The sequence below is a fragment of the Penicillium citrinum genome, assembly GCF_028827155.1.
Source record: "Penicillium citrinum strain IBT 23319 chromosome Unknown utg000009l:1.0-4274883.0:1.0-4276374.0, whole genome shotgun sequence".
Classification (NCBI taxonomy): Eukaryota; Fungi; Ascomycota; class Eurotiomycetes; order Eurotiales; family Aspergillaceae; genus Penicillium; species Penicillium citrinum.
Window position 1 is genome coordinate 1,536,967 of NW_026622694.1, and position 20,534 is coordinate 1,557,500.

Consider the following 20,534-nt stretch of genomic DNA (forward strand, 5'->3'; position numbering starts at 1 on the left):
ATGGGAATCAAAATACCATTGGAGGGCTTTACCGCTGCAGCTCGTTCTTACATTGAAGCTAATATAATATCGTATAGCCTCAGGCTTGCCGCCTCTCCAGTAGTCCTAGTAACAGGTACAGCGTAAACTTATGCAAATTTTAGCGACTTGAATCGGGTGTTGTACTCTGCTATAACTTCTATATGATTAAGACAGTTGGCGTTAAATTGAGATCGCAATCTCGAACGCTTGTTCAAGCTCCTTGAGTATGCCGGTGCAGACCTGATACTGCACTAGTGTAGCTAGTTGTACTAGTAATTAGTTACTGTAAAGAGCCTACCAGCTTGAACTTCAACTCCAAGCAGACCGCCAAACATCACTTTCCATGCGATTGAGACAATAAATAAGAACAATTGAGTCGATTCATGATTACAGAGCCAGTTACGAGTAGTCCAACTCACGTGAGTTGTGGCAGAGGCCGCTCAGGGCGACTCTGGACCTGCATTCTTCCATGCACATCAGCGGGAGTATACAACATACATGGATCTTATATTGACTGATAATAATATACATAGTAATATAGAATACAATGTACAAGTAGACAGATAATACTATTAATTGTAATGTTTGCTAATCAATCAATCGAATGTTTTATGTCAACTGCCAATAGTTTATGACAGGCCCGCTTCTATTCTTGTCCCGCGTAGTCATCGCCAGTGACGGGCCGGGGTCGAAAATCTAGATTTCTCCTCTTTTCTCCCATCACTTATCATTCTCACTCCCCTCTCCCTCCCTCTTTCATCTCAACGATATCTATTTTATTTCAAACATCGTTCTCCATCGAAGATCAACTCAATTCTAATTATATCCCAATCATCTTGAATCTCTTGGAATCTTAAATTCTTAACGTTTGAATGGGTCCCCGCGTCATCGCCCCAGTCACCAACCCAGCCACCGTCTCCTTTTTCGCTCCGCTCTCCACGTGCTAATTGGACAGCTTCGATTTTACCAATTCGAACCCTTCTTTCTTTTCTCATTCTTTTCCACCCCCTCCCCCCCATTCTTCCTTATCGTGGGAGCCTCCTCTTTTTTCTATCGTCATTTTTGAATCTTTTCGGGGGCGGCGCAAGACAGCCATCTTTTTTCCCTCCTGGTTGTGCGTTTGCTGTTTGACTGCGCGGTAAAACCGGTCGCAGACCCTCGAATTGGCTAGTTGGAAATTTCTCCTGACCCCTCCTCGGCCCAATTCCAATCTGTCTCGTGGAGAGACAGATTTTCGCCCGCCATGAGCCAGGAAGGATTCTCGTTAAAATTCCGGCGTCCGTCCAGCAAACTTCACAAGGACGCCCCTAGCTTCAGTTCGCGCATTCTTCGGAGTCATCAGAGCACCACTTCTCTCAAACGTCATCCTTCCGCCCCAGTCTATCCGCGCTCTTCCCCCAGCGGTAGTCGCGAGCACGTTCGCTCGCGATCAAACGCTTCCGCTGCCTTTGGTTCCTCATCTTCATCGCTGGATCATAGTGGTGGTCCTTCTCCCGTTCAGGACGAAGGTGCTCAATTTTCTGGTTACAGCTCTTCCCGCTCCCGCACACGCTCGAACCGCTTCTCCTACGATCAACACAGTTCGGATGAATTAAACACCCCTTTCGAGACGCGGGGCATGCTCAGTGCGTTGGATGAGAACAGCGCCGAGACCGATATTGAACCCCAACCCCAGCAATCCCAACAACCTCCGCCCTTGAAATCGCATTATTCTAGTCCAGACGCACGTGGTCGCCAAACCCTTCGACAATCTGCAAGTTTCACCAATTTTACGAATCGAATGGATCCTTTTGCCCACCGTGAGACCGAACGGCCTTCCCATTCCAAGCGGTACTCCGATGAGGGCAATATGCCGAATGGCCCATCTGGCCCCACGCCTACCGCGGCCAAGAGGCAGAGCAAGAAGGCGAGTTTCTCCAGCTTCGTGAATAACATGCTCGGCACTCCTCGCAATATCAAAATTTCGGCTCCGGAAAATCCTGTTCATGTCACTCACGTTGGTTATGATAATCAGACTGGTCAATTTACTGGTCTCCCTAAGGAATGGCAGCGCTTACTCCAGGAAAATGGCATTTCGAAGAAGGAACAGGAGGAACATCCGCAAACAATGATGGACATTATGCGATTCTATGAGAAAAATACCCGCGGAGACGACGACGAAGTTTGGCACAAATTCGACAACGCATACAGTGGGAACACCAGCAGCAGCAATAATAACAACAACGGTCGCAGTACCTCGCCTCCCGGAAGCCCGCGTTTTCCACAGAACCATGAAGGAAGTTTTGAGAACCCACGAGCACCTCCTCCTATCCCTCGAGGTGCTCCAACAAGCCCACCACAGCAAGTGCCCGCCATGTCTCCGCCGCTAGGTGGTCTGGTACCGCATCGTGCCCCTCCCAAGCCGCCCACCAACATGACCCCAGTCCGTCCGCCGCCACAACCTCCAGTGTCTCAACCATATGGTGGTAGTTCACAAAGGCCAGTGCAAGATCCCTATGGGCATAGCTTTGGTACGCCACCAATTCCGGAGTCAGAGCCGCTGGCTACGTCTTCTCCCCAGCTCAGCCGCTCCAGTTCCCGCAATGCCGGCCATTCCAAGGGACCCGGTATTGTCTCCAACCCTACGCAATACCAGCAGCAACAAGAACAAGTCATGGCGGCAGCTCAGCAGGCAATTGCTTCGAAGCAGCTGGATCGCAGCACCAGTCATCGTCAAAAACCACAACAGCCACCGCCGATTGCGACGAATATTGGACCTTCAACCGCCAATCCTTCTTCGGCTGGTGCATCGCCATCGACGCGCGCACCCCCTGCCGCCCGGCCCCGCCAGCGCCAGCGCCAGAGCAATATCATGGATGTTCGAGCCCGTCTTTTATCGATCTGTCATCCTGGAGATCCGACCCAGCTGTACTACAATCTAAACAAAATTGGCCAAGGTGCATCTGGTGGTGTGTTTACAGCTTATGAGGCCGGAACAAACAGCTGTGTTGCGATCAAGCAGATGAATTTGGATCTTCAGCCCAAGAAAGATCTCATTATCAACGAGATCCTTGTCATGAAGGACAGCAAACATAAAAACATTGTCAACTTTTTAGAGAGTTATCTTCACGGAATTGACCTTTGGGTTGTCATGGAATATATGGAAGGTGGTAGTCTTACCGATGTGGTGACTTTCAACATTATGAGTGAAGGACAGATTGCAGCAGTTTGTCGAGAGGTAAGCCCTATTCGCTCTTTTTGATTTTCCAACCCGTGAACATAGTACTGACCATTTCTAAAGACACTTAATGGCCTGCAACATCTCCATTCCAAGGGTGTTATCCACCGAGACATCAAGTCGGACAACATTTTGCTTTCTATGGAAGGCAACATCAAATTGAGTATGTATTCGGTCACTGAATCCTTCCACGAACACTACTAACATACTGAACAGCTGACTTTGGCTTTTGTGCGCAAATTAATGATTCGCAAAATAAGCGTAATACAATGGTCGGAACGCCGTACTGGATGGCCCCCGAGGTTGTTACTCGTAAGGAGTATGGACGGAAGGTCGACATCTGGAGTTTGGGCATTATGGCCATCGAGATGATCGAGGGAGAGCCACCATATCTGACAGAGTCCCCATTACGCGCGCTCTACCTGATTGCTACCAATGGCACACCCACCATCAAAGATGAACATAACCTTTCCCACATCTTCCGTGATTTCCTTCACTTGGCCCTCAAGGTTGATCCCGAGAAGCGTGCTTCAGCCCACGATCTCCTGAAGGTTCGTTCTTTCTTTCTTTCCCACGAATTCAAATCCGATACTAATATACGCCACAGCACCCTTTCATGTCTCTATGCTCACCACTGAACCATCTTGCACCCCTCGTGAAGGCTGCTAGGATCAGCCGTGCCCAAGAAAAAGCACAGAAGGGCGGAGCTTAGACAGCTAAGAAGAATTCTAGTCTTCGGCTGTTTGGATTGTTTCGGTTCTTTCGTTCTTCTGCTTCTTAATTTCTCTTTTCATTTTTTTTTGTTTCATTCTTCTACCTTGTTCTTTCGCCGTCTATCCCTCTTCCCATCTCGTTTCAGATACCCCATCACTCCCGATGTTTCTTCTCGATCCGGACATGCTCATCTTCGTATCATGTCGCCCGGGTCCAGTTCCAGTGTCAAATTATCATTTTTTTAAACCACTTTATTTCTTGATGAACATCCTTTTGTGATGAAAACAATCTGACTTCACGAGCCTGTTTTGTGTCTGTCCCGTTATTCCTACATCTTTGTCTTGATTTCTAGTGATGTGCTTTTGTGTAGCGTTCTGTAGTCCTACTTCCGGTACTTCCCAGCGTGGTTTAATGCTGATCTCGTGGCGTCCCAGACAAGGAGTATGAGGCTTCCATTGCATTTATATTATCTTGTGCTCGCAGGATTTAGAATGCGACATTCTGACGTCTGGAGTTTGGGGTTGCGAAAGACCTTTTACGATTTACGATCTGTGATAATTCTTTTCAATTATATCTGTTTCGATTTTTCCAAAAACAATGTTGTTTAAGAAGGACCTTCCCAGGTGGTATGTTATCAAAATAACACAATCTCAATTATTACCTAATTTTCGAATCTTGAGTTATGTCGCGAACACCTCCAGGGCTGAGCAGGTGCCCACCTGTTCTTAAGATGGGCATATTGAGGCCCCTCTTTGCATATAGATCAAGGGGATCATTCTAGCCCACTAGATACGAGTACGAGAGCCCATGAAAACGTGGATATTCTTGGAAGAATATCCACACCTCATGATACCCAGATGCAAATGATTACCAGAATAGTAGAAGAGAAATAAAACTACGTAGGATATTTTACCATACAAAACACGGGAGCCTACCACGCGGAGCCAAATGGAAAAAATCTCAAGGCAGACGTGAAGAGCTAAGAATATCCGAGCTGTCGAGCTCCATCGTCATCGCCTGCTGACTCAGGTTTCCGGGCACAACACCTGCTCCCAGAACATTTCCACGATCATCATCTTGGCTTTTTGATCCAAGCAGTGCTATTGCAAGACCCTGCATTTCCCCTATATTCTTTTCACCTCGCACTTTTCGCTGTCCGATTTCTCGTCTCGGCGGTGTACATTTTGACTCTCTTCCCAGCTCCGCCCACTGTGGTCCTAAGTCCACTCCCCGCATTTCGTGCTCGACCGCTGTCGCTGCGAAAAATACACCTCGCCGTGCTCCTTAAGACACAGTAGGAACAATATAATCAAGGCATAAGAAGCGAAAGCCATTTGAACCGGCAAGCGGAACTATTCTGGAGGTTGATTGAGCCAGCTATTCGTGCTAAGGCAGAGGAGGCGGTGCCCGACTTCCCCGAACCAACTACAACATCTTCCCTGACCACCTGGTTTTATAACGACTCGCCCATTGAAAATGTTTCGCGCGCAACAGAATGCTTTTGATGATGCCGTCGGTAAGTCATACAGATTGCGACTTGAGTGGTCGACTCGGAGACGCCTATGCCAAGCGAACTGCGCTGCAAGGCCGAGGCCGAACCCGCTGAGCCATGACTGCTGCGCGCAAGAGACCCCCTGAATCCTCTTCCAGAGTGAGATCGCTGACATTTGATTCAACTGTGATAGCCAAGGCGACTGACGAAAACCTGACTTCCGAGAACTGGGAATACATTCTCGTGCGTAAACCCTAACCGACTGGTCGAAGACAATGCGACGGGATAAGGGGCGATTCAAGAGGCTAACGTGGCTTGCTTTTGTAATATAGGATGTCTGTGATAAAGTCGGTGCTGAGGAATCTGGGTATGCTATTCTAGCTTTCCGACGACTACTTTGATGCGGGAGCCTACCTGAACGAATGCTAATGATATCACGACCGTACAGCGCAAAAGAGGCCGTTGCTGCTATGATCAAGAGATTGGCTCACAGAAACGCCAATGTACAACTCTATACATTGGAGGTCAGTAACTCTGCCCTCGCATACATATGTGCGCATTCAATCTAAGATGACCTGGCTAACTTGTACCATGTAGCTTGGTAACTCGCTAGCACAAAATTGTGGACCGAAGATTCATCGAGAGCTGGCCTCTAGAAGCTTTACTGATGCTCTTCTTCGATTGGCGGCTGACCGGGTAAGTTTGCAATATAAGATGCACTGGCTATATGATCGCCCGCTTACATGCATATAGAATACGCACCAACAAGTGAAATCTAAGATTTTGGAGCGCATGGAGGAATGGACCGAGATGTTCTCATCCAACCCAGACTTTGGAATTATGGAGCAGGCCTACATGAAACTTAAGACGCAGAGTGAGTTTCTCGGATATCATAGGCTCTCTTGCATAACTAATTGGTACTGTTTGATAGATCCGAACCTCCAGCCGCCATCTAAGCCCGTGAAGCAGCGAATCACAGATGTTGATAGACAAAAGGAAGAAGAAGAGCTCCAGATGGCATTGGCACTTTCCGTCAAAGAAAGAAAACCTGTGCCTGGGCCTTCCCAAGCATCTTCGTCTGCTGCTGCAGCTGCTCCCGCCGCATCCACTCCTACACCCGGCTCTGCTACAGTGGCCCAGGACGAGCCAGCTGTCTCTCATGCTGTCCCACCCGGCACTTCAGCAGCTACTATCTCGCGGGTGAGGGCCTTGTTCGACTTCCAGCCTTCTGAACCCGGCGAACTCCAGTTTCGAAAAGGCGATATTATTGCTGTTTTGGAGTCTGTCTACAAGGATTGGTGGAAGGGTTCACTTCGAGGCCAGACCGGAATTTTCCCTCTCAACTATGTCGAGAAGCTGGCCGATCCAACAGTTGAAGAGCTCCAGCGCGAGGCGCAGATGGAAGGAGACGTTTTTGGCCAAATCAAGAACGTGGAGAAGCTGTTGACACTATTGAGCACTCGCAGCTCTGATTTGAATGTCCAAGAGAATGAGGAGATTACCACACTTTATCATTCGACTCTGGCCATTCGGCCAAAACTTATCGAGTTGATTGGCAAATACTCCCAGAAGAAAGGTATGTGACTCTCGCAGTGTGCTGCTCTGGTGTAATGCTAATAATTCTTTAGATGAATTCACTCAGCTCAATGAGAAGTTTATTAAGGCTCGCCGAGACTATGAATCTATGCTGGAGGCTTCAATGTCTCAACCGGCTCAACCCCAGTACGGAAGGCCTGGTCAGCCCCAGTATGGATATCCGGGTGCTGCTGCTCCTGGGTATCCTCAAGGACCTCCCCCTCAGGCTGATCAACGTTACTTCAGCCCTCGTCCCCAGGAGACACAACCTCCACAGCCGCAAGGTACACCATTCTATGGAGCGGAGCAAACTATGCCGTACCGGCCCGCTTCTCATTCTCCCGACCCTCGACTGCAGTATGCCGGGGCGCAGCCTCTGCAGCCACAGCAAGCAGCCCCTCAGGTCCCGGCTTCAGACCCATACCAGCAACCAGTGCAGCACCGTCCTCAGTCTACTTACGATCACCCCCAGGAACTAGGCACATCTGTATATGACTCGCCTGTTGACCATGCTACTGCCGGAGGACGTCCTCCCCACCCTGCTAGCGGTCAAGCTCCGCCGATGGCCCACCAGCAATTCCAACAGCAGCACCCGCAACAGCAACAGGATTATTCTCCATCAGCCTACTCGGCCGACGATTCAGCTCAGTTGCCCTCAGCCCCAGGAATGGCTCCTCCCCAGCAAAACCTCAATCATTTCCCTCCGCAAACGCAAAGCCAAGCGCCCTACCCCGACTCTCCTAGTATTCACCAGCAAGCCCCATCTCATCAACCACCGCCTGTTCCGGGCACAGGAGCACCACCCTCTCAATACACTGCTTTCAACCCGGCACCATCAGCTCCTACGGGCAGTGGAGAATATCAAGCATATCAGCCTCCCTCAGGCGGAGTGCCTGCATCGAACCCTGCGTCTTTTTACAGATAAACGAGTGGTTCATCTGTGTGAGATGTGAAATAAGTAGCCAAGTGCTTTATCTTTGCCGTCGTCCTCTTCACCTTTTTGCTTGTCTATCCCCCGTTGGCTGCGTTTGCTTGGAATACCGTTGGTCGTGTAATTAGCCAATCACTGGCTACCGGCCGAAGGTGTATACCAGTACATATGTTTCTTTATACCTCGGTTGTTTAGCAAATGTGATTTCCCTGCCATGTCTGTATTCGTTCATCTTACTGAAATGATAGGTATCATTTCAGTTTTTAGTAGTAGCCTCGACTAATGTAAGCTTTCAATGGCATCTCACTACGCTGTACTCGAAACCACGTGATGTTAAACAGGAATCTTCCATATATACTTCAGTCTTAACGAGCCAACCATCCAATAATGAGTCAATTGCTTGATATTGGCTAGGGCGATAGTGAATTGAGCCAAATTTCAATTTGAAACATTTAACGAAAATTATCTGCTTAAATAGATCATGATCAAGGACCGCAACTGTTCCGGTTATCGTCCCATCACGTGATAGATATCGACCTTCCTCGACCCGCTGCCCTCGCCCGACGGGCGACAACAAGTAACGCGAAACCAGCGTCGTCTGCGTCAAATCCGCATCGCGGTCGGAATAAAGTGGCCATCGTGGTCATTCACTTCCAGAAGATACCGCTACTCACTACCCGCGTAACGCATATCCGACGAAAACACCAACTTTCCCTGATAGCTTCCCCGCAATCGCGTCGTTTCCTCGAGGACGATGATCGGCATTGTATGAAGCGTTGAGATCAGACGCTTCGGGCCCCCGCGAGCCACTTGTGGCCTCTATTTTGATTATCGACAAAGTTATCACCTAGGTGCTTCCTGGAACGACCAACCGCAGTCATGGAAGCCGACTGGGATGAACTGGCGCGCATGCCTATGCCGCCACCAAGTCCACATGCTATGCCCACTGTTGCGACAGCAGTCGCATTTGACGATGTTATGGAACTTCTTTGGACCGGAAATGAATACGTGAGTCTCTATACTAAGGAGAAGACCGTCGAAATCATTAACGTAGTTTCTTACTAGGGACGACTCTCTTCATTTTGCGGACCTGAACTAGCTCGTTACACCTCCGTACGAGCACACCCAGCTTCTGAAGGAATGGTACGACAGATATTGTTCCATGAGCGAGGTGTGATATCAATCTCTTCCAAAAGTATACATATGATCACTCGACGCGGTCTGACACAATGGCATCTGAATCACGAGGAAATGGTGGATCTCCGCTGTATGAGCTTCACGGCGCAGCTCAATCGAATTCTCGTTGCGGGCTGTCAGAAAGTTATGTTTACAGTGGACATTGATAAGGGAACCATTGTGGATAAGTTACCCACGGAACACAGCTACACGATGATGAAGAAGAGTCGATACCTCTGCGCAGCAACAGACACGGGCTCTGTGAATGCACTTAGCTTAGCAGATTTCAGTGTTGTAAAATCCTGGCAGGCTCATGGCACCGCTGTCAATGATATGGACGCTCGGAACGACTTGCTGGTTACCTGTGGCTTTTCCGTACGACACCTCGGCTCTCCAATCGTCGATCCACTAGCCAATGTTTATGATCTTAAGACATTATCGCCATTACCACCCATCCCATTTCATGCTGGAGCTGCATATGTTCGCATGCATCCAAAGCTTCACACAACGAGTTTTGTCGCTTCGCAAACGGGCCAGCTGCAAGTTGTGGATCTTATGAACCCCAATGCGATAAATCTACGACAAGCAAATGTCTCGCTTATGCTTGGACTTGACATATCCCCGTCAGGCGAAGCCTTAGCAATCAATGACGCTGAATGCTCGATACACCTATGGGGTTCGCCAACTAAAATCCATTTCAACGAGATGAGCAAGGAAATGGAATTCGCTGATGTTCCCACTCGTCCAAATCCAATTGACTGGTCCCCTGATACCCCCTTGAACATGGTAGGAATGCCATATTACCACGAACGTCTCTTCTCAGCTTGGCCTAGTCACCTATTATTTGAAATTGGCAGTCCGCCAGCTCAGTTAGACCAGTCATTGCTCCCATACCTGCGCCCCTCAGAAGTAGGGCACCATGCGCCAAATCCAAGGAAGACCCGACGCAATCAGGTCGAAAACACACGCGCATTGGCAAACGCAGAGCCTGCTCTTATTGCTCCCAAGTTTTTGAGCGAGAAGGCTCGAGATCAGAGCAAATCGAAACTAGAAAGTTCAGTTACCGATGCGGCCGAAGCTCTCGCAGGGGCAAAGATAAATGGCGAGAGCGACGATGATCCTCTCCTCAAGTACAGCAATGTCGAGATCAAGTATAGTCGCTTTGGCGTGGACGACTTTGATTTCCGGTATGTGTTTGTTTGATACTTTGCAACCACATCGATGTCGGAAATCGATATTGGAAAACACTGGATTGTCTGCTAACATCGCCTCTAGGTTTTACAATAAAACAACCTTTTCCGGGCTTGAGACTCATATTGCAAACTCATTCACGAATTCTCTCCTTCAACTCCTTAAGTTCATTCCTTTATTCCGAAATCTCGCTCTTAACCATGCCGCTGGCTCCTGCATATTTGAACACTGTCTGCTCTGCGAATTGGGATACTTATTTGACATGCTCGAGAAAGCAAATGGTCAGAATTGCCAAGCAACAAATCTGCTGAAAACGTTCAGTAGCTTCCGGGAAGCCTCAAACCTGGGACTTTTGGAGGAAAACTTGACCAATAAATCTCTGTCGACCGCAATCCAAGCTGTGAATCGATTCTTTCTGACCCAGATAGCACACGACTTCCGTATGATTCAGCCAAACTCCGAAGATTTGGACCAACGTCTTGCTACGATCGCCTCTGAGTCAATACGCTGCATGTTCTGTCAGAATGAGACCGTGCGGCCGGGCAACTCGCTTGCCAACGAGCTTCTGTATCCCACTTTGGACCCAAAGCATGTGAGAAGAAACCCCGCCTATCGCTTCTCTAGTATTTTGCGTGCCAGTATCGAGCGCGAAACACAAAATCGTGGATGGTGCAACTATTGCCGGCGGTATCAACAGGTTATGATTCGGAAAACCGTGCATCGGATGCCTTTGATTCTCGTCCTCAATGCAGCTTTGACGAATCCGATCTGCCGCCGGTTGTGGACTATTCCTGGGTGGCTTCCCGATGCAGTTGGAGTTATCATCGACAACGGACAGGTTGCTTGTTTTGAAGGCGATGAACTCCGCCTAAGAATACAGAACAATACCCCTGGACTCGTTGTCTATGACTTGGTTGGACTAGTCTCCGAGATTGACATTCCAGAGCACCAAAAACCGCACTTGGTATCCTTTATAAATGTTTCCCTATCTGATCGGGAGCATAAGGAGCGGGATAAATGGCATTTGTTCAACGACTTCTTGGTTACCGAAGTCGATAGGGATGAAGCCCTTCGATTCACACAACCGTGGAAGCAGCCTTGCGTGCTTGCCTTCCAGGTCCGGGACGCGCGCCACTCTGTCGATGATTCATGGAAGAAATCCCTCGACACCACCCTCCTTTTCCGCGAGTGGTCATTAAACGGTGGTCACCAAGTCGATTCATGCCGTACTCTTACCGAAGAAGAAAAACCTCAACCCGGCACGCCATTGGCCCTGGATACAGAGTTTGTGGACCTTGAAAAGGCCGAAATTGATGTCAAAGCAGATGGCTCCCAGGAAATGGTGCGACCAAATAAGAGTGGTCTTGCCAGAGTCTCAGTACTGCGGGCTTCTGGTATTGACGAAGGCGTGCCGTTTATCGACGACTACATCACTATTCGAGAGCCAATTGTGGACTATGTCACCCAGTACTCCGGTATCAAACCTGGCGACCTAGATCCACGAACAAGCGAACACAATTTGGTACCCTTGAAGGCGGCTTACAAGAAGCTCTGGCTACTCCTCAATCTGGGATGTATCTTTGTTGGTCATGGCCTAGCATCGGATTTCCGCAAAATTAACATCCAAGTCCCCAAGTCCCAAACAGTGGACACACAATATCTCTTCTTTCATCCCGGTAAAAACCGCCGTCTCAGTCTTCGTTATCTTGCCTGGGCTGTCTTTAAAGAATACATCCAAGAGGAACCCTCCCCAGACACAATACACGGGCATGATTCTATTGAAGATGCCCGCATGGCAATGCGTCTTTGGAAAAAATTCCAAGAATACGAGGACGCAGGAATCGTCGCACAGATGCTCGAAGAGATCTTCCGCGAAGGCCAGAAGCTGGGCTTCCGACCTCCTCCCAAGAATGGCACTCCCGCCGTGCTATCTCGCCCCGGAACCGCCGTTACAATGCAGAATGACAGTGGGCGAAACACCCCCAGCGCATCCGATGCTACCTCTGCTGTCGCTGCGGCTGGAAATACGGCTGCAGCAAACCCCCCCTCCTACGAGTACCCCAACAACGCCACGACAGGCATTCCGGAGGTCTATTGCCCTTACCCCCAGCAATGGCAGTTTCTCAGGGCCAGGAACGAATGACTTCTTTGGTGGAAGTCCTCTTCGGTAGACGTCCAATCCTTTCTTTTTTCAAGTTCATTAGGCTGGGTAATTGCGGCGTCCTTGCTGTTGTGCCCAATTGGGACACAGCATGATCTGCAATGGCAAAGAAACCTAGTCCAGACACTTTATAAATGCATAGCTAAAGTTCAAATCCTATCGGGCCTACGTATTGAATTGTAAATATCAATTATTGTAAATTAAACTCTCTTGGGTATAAGGCCGTCTCGCCCATGCCCCGATTTGGTTGAGTGGGGAATGACGTGGTCTGCCTCATCAGAACTTCCCTCGCTTCCAAGCTGCTTTCTTCTTCTACAACTTTCGACCGAGATATTCTCAGGTCTGTTTTCATTTTATTACCTAGCGTTCAAGTTCCTCCTTGATACAACGATACACTTCGCTTTGTACACAGCTACAATACTCACCATCTCCATTTCCCCCATCTCCCTGTCTTCTCCCCGCCAAAACTCCGATCCGATACCTTTGTGCTCCCTGAGCGCCCCACCATGTCGAGACACCGCGTGAAAAATGTCGGATACGATGACGATGACTACTATAGTGACGATGGATATGACTCGCCTGATCCCGAGGAGCAGGAGCTCTTGCAACGGGCTACTGCTGAGGTCTTGCAGCAGCTTAGCGCGGGGCAGCCGCCGGTGAATGTCACTAAAGACGAGGCACAAGAAACACTATATTACTACTACTACGACGTGGAGAAGTCGGTGAACTACCTCAAAGGTACGGTTTATTATCCAATTGCTTGATAATAGGACTTCAAGACTCCTGCGCGAAAGTCCGTAAACAGACAAGTGGGCTGACAACGGATATGTGCAGGCAAAAAGGAGAAGGAAAGGAAAAAGCAGCAGGCCGCTGCTGCTGCGCAGAAGACGAAACCTCAACCCGGTAAGCAATTAATTCTTTTGCATTGTATTTCGACGCGTCATGGCTGGGCTCGAGACATATCGTGCGGTCTGAATGGGGTGTCAAGATGCTGGTGAATTGCTTTGAAGGTATGTATTGAAGCTTATGGTAGCTTGGTACCTCATTCTATCTCTGGAGATTATGGAACTGACGTGGCATGGAAGTTTGGACTATGTTCTAACAGGTATTCCAGTACTAGGATTCCCAGCGGCCAATCCTCCTCCAATGGCCCATTTCTCTGCGGCCGACTTTTTCCGCGATTGTCCGTGGCTCAATGTTCCTTCGCATCGCAAGGCTGAGATTATGGTGGAGCCATTATACCCCAAACTTGGGCTTTTGGGTGGTGCACCCGAGGCCGGAGGAAAGCCCTCCAAGCTTGCTCAGCTTGCAGCAGCGCGAAAGAAGAAGGAGGCTGAAGCTGCAGCTGCAGCATCATCGACTTCAACTCTACCACAGGCTGGACAGCAAAGTGCACCGGTGTCCGAGGCACGCACAGCTCCGCTTTCCCTCAGCGAAAGATTGGCAAAAGCGAAGGCGGCAAAATCTCCTGAGCCAAGCTCTGGACTTGCAGGTCTGAAACAGGCAAGCCAATCAGCTTCATCTTCACCATCGTCGCCTGCAAAGAAGTTCTCGGTATCTGAGTCGAGCAAGACTATCCCAAGTCCAGTGCGCAGCCCAATAGAACAAAGGGAGGAGCCAAGCCAAAAGCGTGAATCACAGCCCAAGACACCTGCGATTCGCGCAGCACCATCTACATTTGCGAGCATCATTGTTGGAAGCCCAGAAGGACCGACGATGGCTGAGCCCAGCCACTTGTACTCGAATGATGTCGATCTTCTCAAGATCTATGGCCAAGATCATGCTGAACCTTTTGACTTTGCAGGCCCTAGCCCCGATGATGTAGTGCTCAATGCTCAAAATACAGCAAAAGGTTTGGCGATTCGCAACAAGAGTTGAAACCCCTCACCTAATAATATGCAGGAATGAAGTCCAAATCCGCCGCATCCAAATCGGGTGATAAAAAGGCGCAAAGTGACCTAGCAGGCGGTATGAATAATCTCTCCGTGGAAGAGAAAGTCACGGTGAAGAGCAAAAACTTGAATGTCCTGGATGAGTACAACAAGTCTAAAAGGAAGAAGTCGGCCAATTTTGTTGTTATCGGTGAGTCCATGAACCATTATTTGTATATACAATGCCCCTGTACTAATATGATCTGGATAGGACATGTTGATGCGGGCAAGAGTACTCTGATGGGAAGGTTACTAGCCGACCAAGGAGCCATCGACCAACGGACATTAGAGAAATATCGGAAAGAGGCGGAAAAAATTGGAAAGGGATCTTTTGCACTCGCATGGGTCTTAGATCAGGGCGCGGAGGAGCGCGCACGAGGTGTTACAATCGATATTGCAACCAATAAATTTGAGACAGAGAAGACTGCCTTCACGATTGTCGATGCACCGGGTCATCGGGACTTTGTTCCGAATATGATTGCTGGCGCCAGTCAGGCAGACTTCGCTGTGTTGGTCATCGACTCTAGTGTCGGCAAGTTCGAATCCGGTCTAAAGGGCCAGACCAAGGAGCATGCATTGCTAGTACGCAGCATAGGCGTGCAAAAGATCATCGTGGCTGTTAATAAGATGGACGCTGTTCAGTGGGACAAAGAGCGCTTTGTGGAGATTGAGCAGCAGATTTCTTCTTTCCTCATGACTGCCGGTTTCCAGGAGAAGAACATTTCCTTCATTCCTTGCTCGGGTGTACTTGGTGATAACATTACTCGTCGGAGTGAGGAAGCAAATGCATCTTGGTACACTGGCCGGACTCTGATTGAGGAGCTCGAGACTTCAGAGCCCTATACGCATGCACTCGACAAGCCTTTACGTATGACCATTGGCGATGTGTTCCGCGGTGGTGTACAGAACCCGATCTCAATCTCGGGTCGTCTTGACGCTGGCAGCTTGCAGACCGGTGACCAAATTCTCACCATGCCAAGCGGTGAAAAGGCTTTGATCCGCAGTGTGGAAGTCGACAGCGAGCCTAGTGACTGGGCCGTCGCAGGTCAGAATGTCGTGCTAAACTTGGCAAACATTGATCCCGTTCATCTTCGATCTGGCGACGTGGTCTGTCGAGCATCCTCGCCGATCCCAGTCATTACGACATTCACGGCTAAGGTCTTGGCTTTCGAGCACCTCATGCCTATGCCTGTTGATGTGCACCGCGGACGACTTCATGTCCCTGCGCGCATTAGCAAGATGGTAGCATCTTTAGACAAGGCCTCTGGTTTGCCTATCAAGAAGCGGCCTAAGATTGTGTCACCCGGTACTGTGGCACGGGTGGTGATTGAGATGGACCAGGCAGTGCCTTTGGAGGCCCCCACAAGAGTTGTTCTCCGAAGCGGAGGGACAACAGTAGCGGCTGGGTTATTAGAGTAAAGAAGATCTGGTATTCATGTTTAGAGGTGGTTCTGGAAGATACCCTTACACAAGGACATCAAGGTAGCAAAAGGGAAGACTAAATATTTCCAATTTTGAGCAGTTCCCTTACCTCCAGCCCTGGAGGTCATTTCAAGATATATATCAAATTATTGACTAGACCGTAGAATTCTGGGAACATCCGCATAGCAGGCCTATTAAAACTATAGATCTACTACTAGTAGTATAGGTAGTACCTAGTAACTAGTATCCCGATACTAGTATGAGGTCAGTATGATAGTACTACTATACCCTATAGTAGTACTATCATAAGGTAGGTACCTTGACAGTATCAAGGTTGATCCAGTACCTACTGTATAGGCACTACCTACTCACATAGGTATATATTGAAAAAAACGATGAGATGGTAAACTTCCGTACTATACTACTACGCTCAAGGCAAAGAAGTCTTCAGCTGAATCTACGGTGTAGGTATGCCCAGTTTGGTTACCCAAATTTGGATCATCCAAGCTGAAGATAGGATGTTCCTGAGGCTCTGCCGATCCTTGACCTTTCTACCTCGCCCCATGCTTCCCTGCCCAGAGGATCGGAATGTACTGTCGATCTTCAAGGGAACTGGGCTCGACAGGTCCACTCTAACATACGGTGTCATTTACAGTAGCGGTAAACCTGTCGTACATGCCACTTGTCTCCTCTCGATCGGTCTATGAAGTATAGCAGAACGTGTTATCATTATTGAGTTATTGGCGTGAGTAACCCTTGGAACCCTGAAGAGCCCTCAATTTGGGGGCAAACGCTTAGCTGCTTCTAGCAAATTCGACAGGGTGGCGGTAGATGATTGGTTCAATCCTTGCTAAATAAGTGGGCTCTAGGAGCTAGTCTAGCCTAATCAAGGTTAAGCTTACCTCCTTCAAGAAGGCGGTGAAGACTCGAAAAAACCGCGGGTCCAAGCGTGGCTGAGTCAGATATTTCCTCAGTGAAGTCCACCAATCAGAACGCGAGAAGTAACCTCAGTAGAAAAGGCCATGCTGGCCGCTGCGCGTGAAGGAGGCCCTTCATACAAGTAGGCCTTCCGCGCTCACCTTCCACTTTTCTCTTCTCTTCTCCATCTCCTTTAGGGTCTCCTCCCACCCAACTTATACGACCAATTCGACAATCAGTGAGGACACACTCGAGTGTGCTTTTGTCGATTCAATCCTTCTTTATTCACAATGGCGCGCCTCTCGACAAGCAGCGCCGGCGCGTCCAAGTCATTCACTTGGACCACCGTCTTTTACCTTCTTTTGGTGCTGATTGCACCCATTGCCCTGTTCGGTACCTCCGTCCAGGCTGAGAATGACACCGATGTTGAGAACTACGGAAGTGTTATTGGTATTGATTTGGGAACTACATACTCGTAAGTGTTTTGTGTTTTTTTTTGTGTTTGTGGCAATTGGTCTCTTCACCCAGAAGCTAACTTGTTTGTTTTTACAGTTGTGTTGGTGTGATGCAACAAGGAAAGGTTGAGATCATCGCCAACGACCAGGGTAACCGTATCACTCCTTCTTACGTCGCTTTCACCGATGAGGAACGTCTTGTTGGTGACGCCGCCAAGAACCAGTACGCCGCCAACCCTACTCGCACCATCTTCGACGTCAAGCGTTTGATTGGTCGCAAGTTTGACGACAAGGTCACCCAGAAGGACGCCAAGTCTTTCCCTTTCAAGGTTGTCAACAAGGACGGCAAGCCAAATGTCAAGGTCGAGGTCAACAAGACCCCCAAGGTCTTCACCCCTGAGGAGATCTCCGCCATGGTTCTCGGCAAGATGAAGGAAACTGCCGAGAGCTTCCTTGGCAAGAAGGTCACCCACGCCGTTGTTACTGTCCCCGCCTATTTCAATGATGCTCAGCGTCAGGCCACTAAGGATGCCGGTACTATCGCCGGTCTGAACATCCTGCGTGTTGTCAACGAGCCCACTGCCGCCGCTATCGCGTACGGTCTTGACAAGAACGATGATGAGCGCCAGATCATTGTCTACGATCTTGGTGGTGGTACTTTCGATGTCTCCCTTCTGTCTATTGACCGTGGTGTCTTCGAGGTTCTTAGCACCGCTGGTGATACCCACCTTGGTGGTGAGGACTTTGACCAGCGTGTCATTGACCACTTCGTCAAGCTCTACAACAAGAAGAACAACGTCGATGTCACCAAGGATCTGAAGTCCATGGGTAAGCTCAAGCGTGAGGTCGAGAAGGCCAAGCGTACTCTGTCTTCCCAGATGTCCACCCGTATCGAAATCGAGTCTTTCCACAACGGCGAGGACTTCTCCGAGACTCTGACCCGTGCCAAGTTCGAGGAGCTTTGCAACGATCTGTTCAAGAAGACTCTCAAGCCTGTCGAGCAGGTTCTGAAGGATGCCAAGGTCAAGAAGGCTGATATTGATGACATTGTCCTTGTTGGTGGCTCCACCCGTATCCCCAAGGTTCAGAGCCTCATTGAGGAGTTCTTCAACGGCAAGAAGGCCAGTAAGGGAATTAACCCTGACGAGGCTGTTGCTTTCGGTGCCGCCGTCCAGGGTGGTGTTCTTGCTGGTGATGAGGAGCTGAAGGACGTTGTTCTGATGGATGTCAACCCTCTGACTCTCGGTATTGAGACCACTGGCGGTGTCATGACCAAGCTCATTCCCCGTAATACCGTCATCCCCACCCGCAAGTCCCAGATCTTCTCTACTGCGGCTGACAACCAGCCCACTGTGTTGATCCAGGTCTTCGAGGGTGAGCGCTCTATGACCAAGGACAACAACCAGCTCGGAAAGTTCGAGCTGACTGATATCCCTCCCGCTCCTCGTGGTGTTCCTCAGATTGAGGTCGCTTTCGATCTGGATGCCAACGGTATTCTCAAGGTCAGCGCCAGTGACAAGGGCACCGGTAAGGCCGAGTCTATCACTATCACCAACGACAAGGGCCGCCTCACTCAAGAGGAGATCGAGCGTATGGTCCAGGAGGCTGAGGAGTTCGCCGAGGAGGACAAGGCCATGAAGGCCAAGATCGAAGCCCGTAACGGCCTGGAGAACTACGCCTTCAGCTTGAAGAACCAGGTCAACGACGACGATGGTCTGGGTGGCAAGATCGATGAGGACGACAAGCAGGCCATCCTGGACGCTGTCAAGGAGGCCATCGACTGGCTGGAGGACAACGCCGCCACCGCCAGTGCCGAGGACTTTGAGGAGCAGAAGGAGCAGCTTTCCGGAGTCGCTTACCCGATCACCAGCAAGCTGTACGGCTCTGGTGCTCCTCCTGAGGACGATGAGCCTCTGGACCACGACGAATTGTAAAACTATCTTTTGAGGCATTACCCATGGAGTTTATTTTTCAACCTTTTGCTTGTGTTTCTAGTCAATATGCGCGCGGGTCCTAAGCTTGCCCGTCGCGCCGAGTTTGGCCTGAGCCAACTCTAAATACCATGATACCTTTTTTATTATACTATCTCTTCAATGTACACATCCAACGTAAAGTAAATCTTGCCATTGACACCGGAGAATTTCGAACATGTCATTATCTATATTGTTCCCTTAAATGTCTAATTTCCACGAGCAATAACCTCCTTCACAGTTTCCGCTACAACCTGATGATCATCCTCCTGCTTCAATCCACTAACCACAACAACAGCAACAATACCCTCAACCCCACGAACACGAATAGGATATCCACCTCCATGAATCGCATACTCATCCGCCACAGCTCCACCATTCGCACTGGCAAGAGCATACTTTTTCACAAACGCACTCTCAATCTCATTCGCCGTCGCACCAGCAGTACACCCAGAAATCGTCTTCTGTCTCATAGCCCAGCTCGACACACCCCACCGCAAAACGGTATTCCGCTTACGTCGCACCCAGTTCTCATTATCGGGAATCGTACCACTCTCAGTTGCGCTCTGGAAGACAACGTGTAGTGGCACCCCGCCGGAAGTAGCGGTTGCGAGGGCGATGGAGATGAGCGCGGGCTTGCGTGTACCTTCGGGGAGGGAGAGAATGCGATCTCGAAGGGCGGTACCCAGAGTCCAGGCGGTGCTGGTGGTGAAGCTGGAGAAGATTTGCTCCGGGCTGTTTTCCTGGGCAATGAGGGCTTGGGGCTGTTTGGTGTTGATATTAGTCGTTTTCTTCCAATTGATTTGCGATATAGAGGAGATACTTACGTCTGTGCTAGGGGTTGAAAGGGCCATTATGAATGTCAGATTGAGAGTCAAGAATTAAGTGAAAGGTTTGTACAGGAGAGGAAAAGGGAAAAATTGAGATTGAACGTAGATGAAGGTCTGATGGATTTCGAGTGGAGCGCGGGGGGTGACGTCGGCCAGCGTGGACCTTCCTTCGAGTGGAAAGTGGAGAATCCTTTTTATATGAGAATTTAAACAGTATACAATAACACATTAAGAGTTATTGCAAATAAATATAAACCAGAGAGGAACATATATAATCCACCATTTGCGTACCAAGTTTATATAGCATGTATAAGTTGAAGTAAGCTGCATAATGCGATTGCTGATCGGCGACTTTGCCGAAGTGTATGTACTCCATGCAATTCTTCCCCTCCCCAACTCTTCCACCTCCACTACAATATCCATGATATATAGTCTTCTCGATGCCCCCAAAAAGAGCTTGTGATATTTGCATTTTGAGAAAAGTCAAATGTAGCGGCTCCTGGCCATGTGATACCTGTCGCGATTCCACT

The 20,534-nt window shown here is 49.3% G+C and overlaps 6 protein-coding genes across 6 annotated transcripts; 5 read left to right on the forward strand and 1 right to left on the reverse strand.

The window, feature by feature from the left end:
* Nucleotides 1-1,264: 1,264 nt before the first annotated feature.
* On the forward strand, nucleotides 1,265-3,950 carry pakA (mitogen-activated protein kinase kinase kinase kinase STE20; the record flags this gene model as incomplete). Its single annotated transcript, XM_056648950.1, has 4 exons — nucleotides 1,265-3,238; nucleotides 3,302-3,401; nucleotides 3,455-3,789; nucleotides 3,846-3,950. 4 exons carry the CDS (start codon nucleotides 1,265-1,267, stop codon nucleotides 3,948-3,950), a joined length of 2,514 nt encoding a protein of 837 aa, XP_056496081.1.
* A 1,478-nt stretch (nucleotides 3,951-5,428) lies between these two features.
* N7469_010046 (ESCRT-0 subunit protein HSE1) lies at nucleotides 5,429-7,944 on the forward strand (the record flags this gene model as incomplete). The annotated part of the gene is made up of 8 exons (XM_056648951.1): nucleotides 5,429-5,468; nucleotides 5,638-5,687; nucleotides 5,777-5,811; nucleotides 5,893-5,968; nucleotides 6,042-6,140; nucleotides 6,198-6,318; nucleotides 6,376-7,020; nucleotides 7,073-7,944. The coding sequence occupies 8 exons, from the start codon at nucleotides 5,429-5,431 to the stop codon at nucleotides 7,942-7,944; spliced, it is 1,938 nt and encodes a 645-aa protein (XP_056496082.1).
* Nucleotides 7,945-8,811: 867 nt separating this feature from the next.
* pan2n2 (poly(A)-specific ribonuclease) lies at nucleotides 8,812-12,460 on the forward strand (the record flags this gene model as incomplete). Its single annotated transcript, XM_056648952.1, has 3 exons — nucleotides 8,812-8,958; nucleotides 9,016-10,313; nucleotides 10,402-12,460. Exons 1-3 carry the CDS (start codon nucleotides 8,830-8,832, stop codon nucleotides 12,458-12,460), a joined length of 3,486 nt encoding a protein of 1,161 aa, XP_056496083.1. The 5' UTR covers nucleotides 8,812-8,829.
* Nucleotides 12,461-12,984: 524 nt separating this feature from the next.
* Nucleotides 12,985-15,828, forward strand: N7469_010048 (putative translation elongation factor EF-1 subunit; the record flags this gene model as incomplete). Its single annotated transcript, XM_056648953.1, has 5 exons — nucleotides 12,985-13,216; nucleotides 13,313-13,381; nucleotides 13,584-14,330; nucleotides 14,381-14,560; nucleotides 14,621-15,828. 5 exons carry the CDS (start codon nucleotides 12,985-12,987, stop codon nucleotides 15,826-15,828), a joined length of 2,436 nt encoding a protein of 811 aa, XP_056496084.1.
* A 1,211-nt stretch (nucleotides 15,829-17,039) lies between these two features.
* Nucleotides 17,040-19,138, forward strand: bipA (Hsp70 family ATPase KAR2; the record flags this gene model as incomplete). Its single annotated transcript, XM_056648954.1, has 2 exons — nucleotides 17,040-17,224; nucleotides 17,302-19,138. 2 exons carry the CDS (start codon nucleotides 17,040-17,042, stop codon nucleotides 19,136-19,138), a joined length of 2,022 nt encoding a protein of 673 aa, XP_056496085.1.
* A 245-nt stretch (nucleotides 19,139-19,383) lies between these two features.
* N7469_010050 (DUF967 domain protein) lies at nucleotides 19,384-20,028 on the reverse strand (the record flags this gene model as incomplete). Its single annotated transcript, XM_056648955.1, has 2 exons — nucleotides 19,384-19,938; nucleotides 20,002-20,028. 2 exons carry the CDS (start codon nucleotides 20,026-20,028, stop codon nucleotides 19,384-19,386), a joined length of 582 nt encoding a protein of 193 aa, XP_056496086.1.
* Nucleotides 20,029-20,534: the final 506 nt, after the last annotated feature.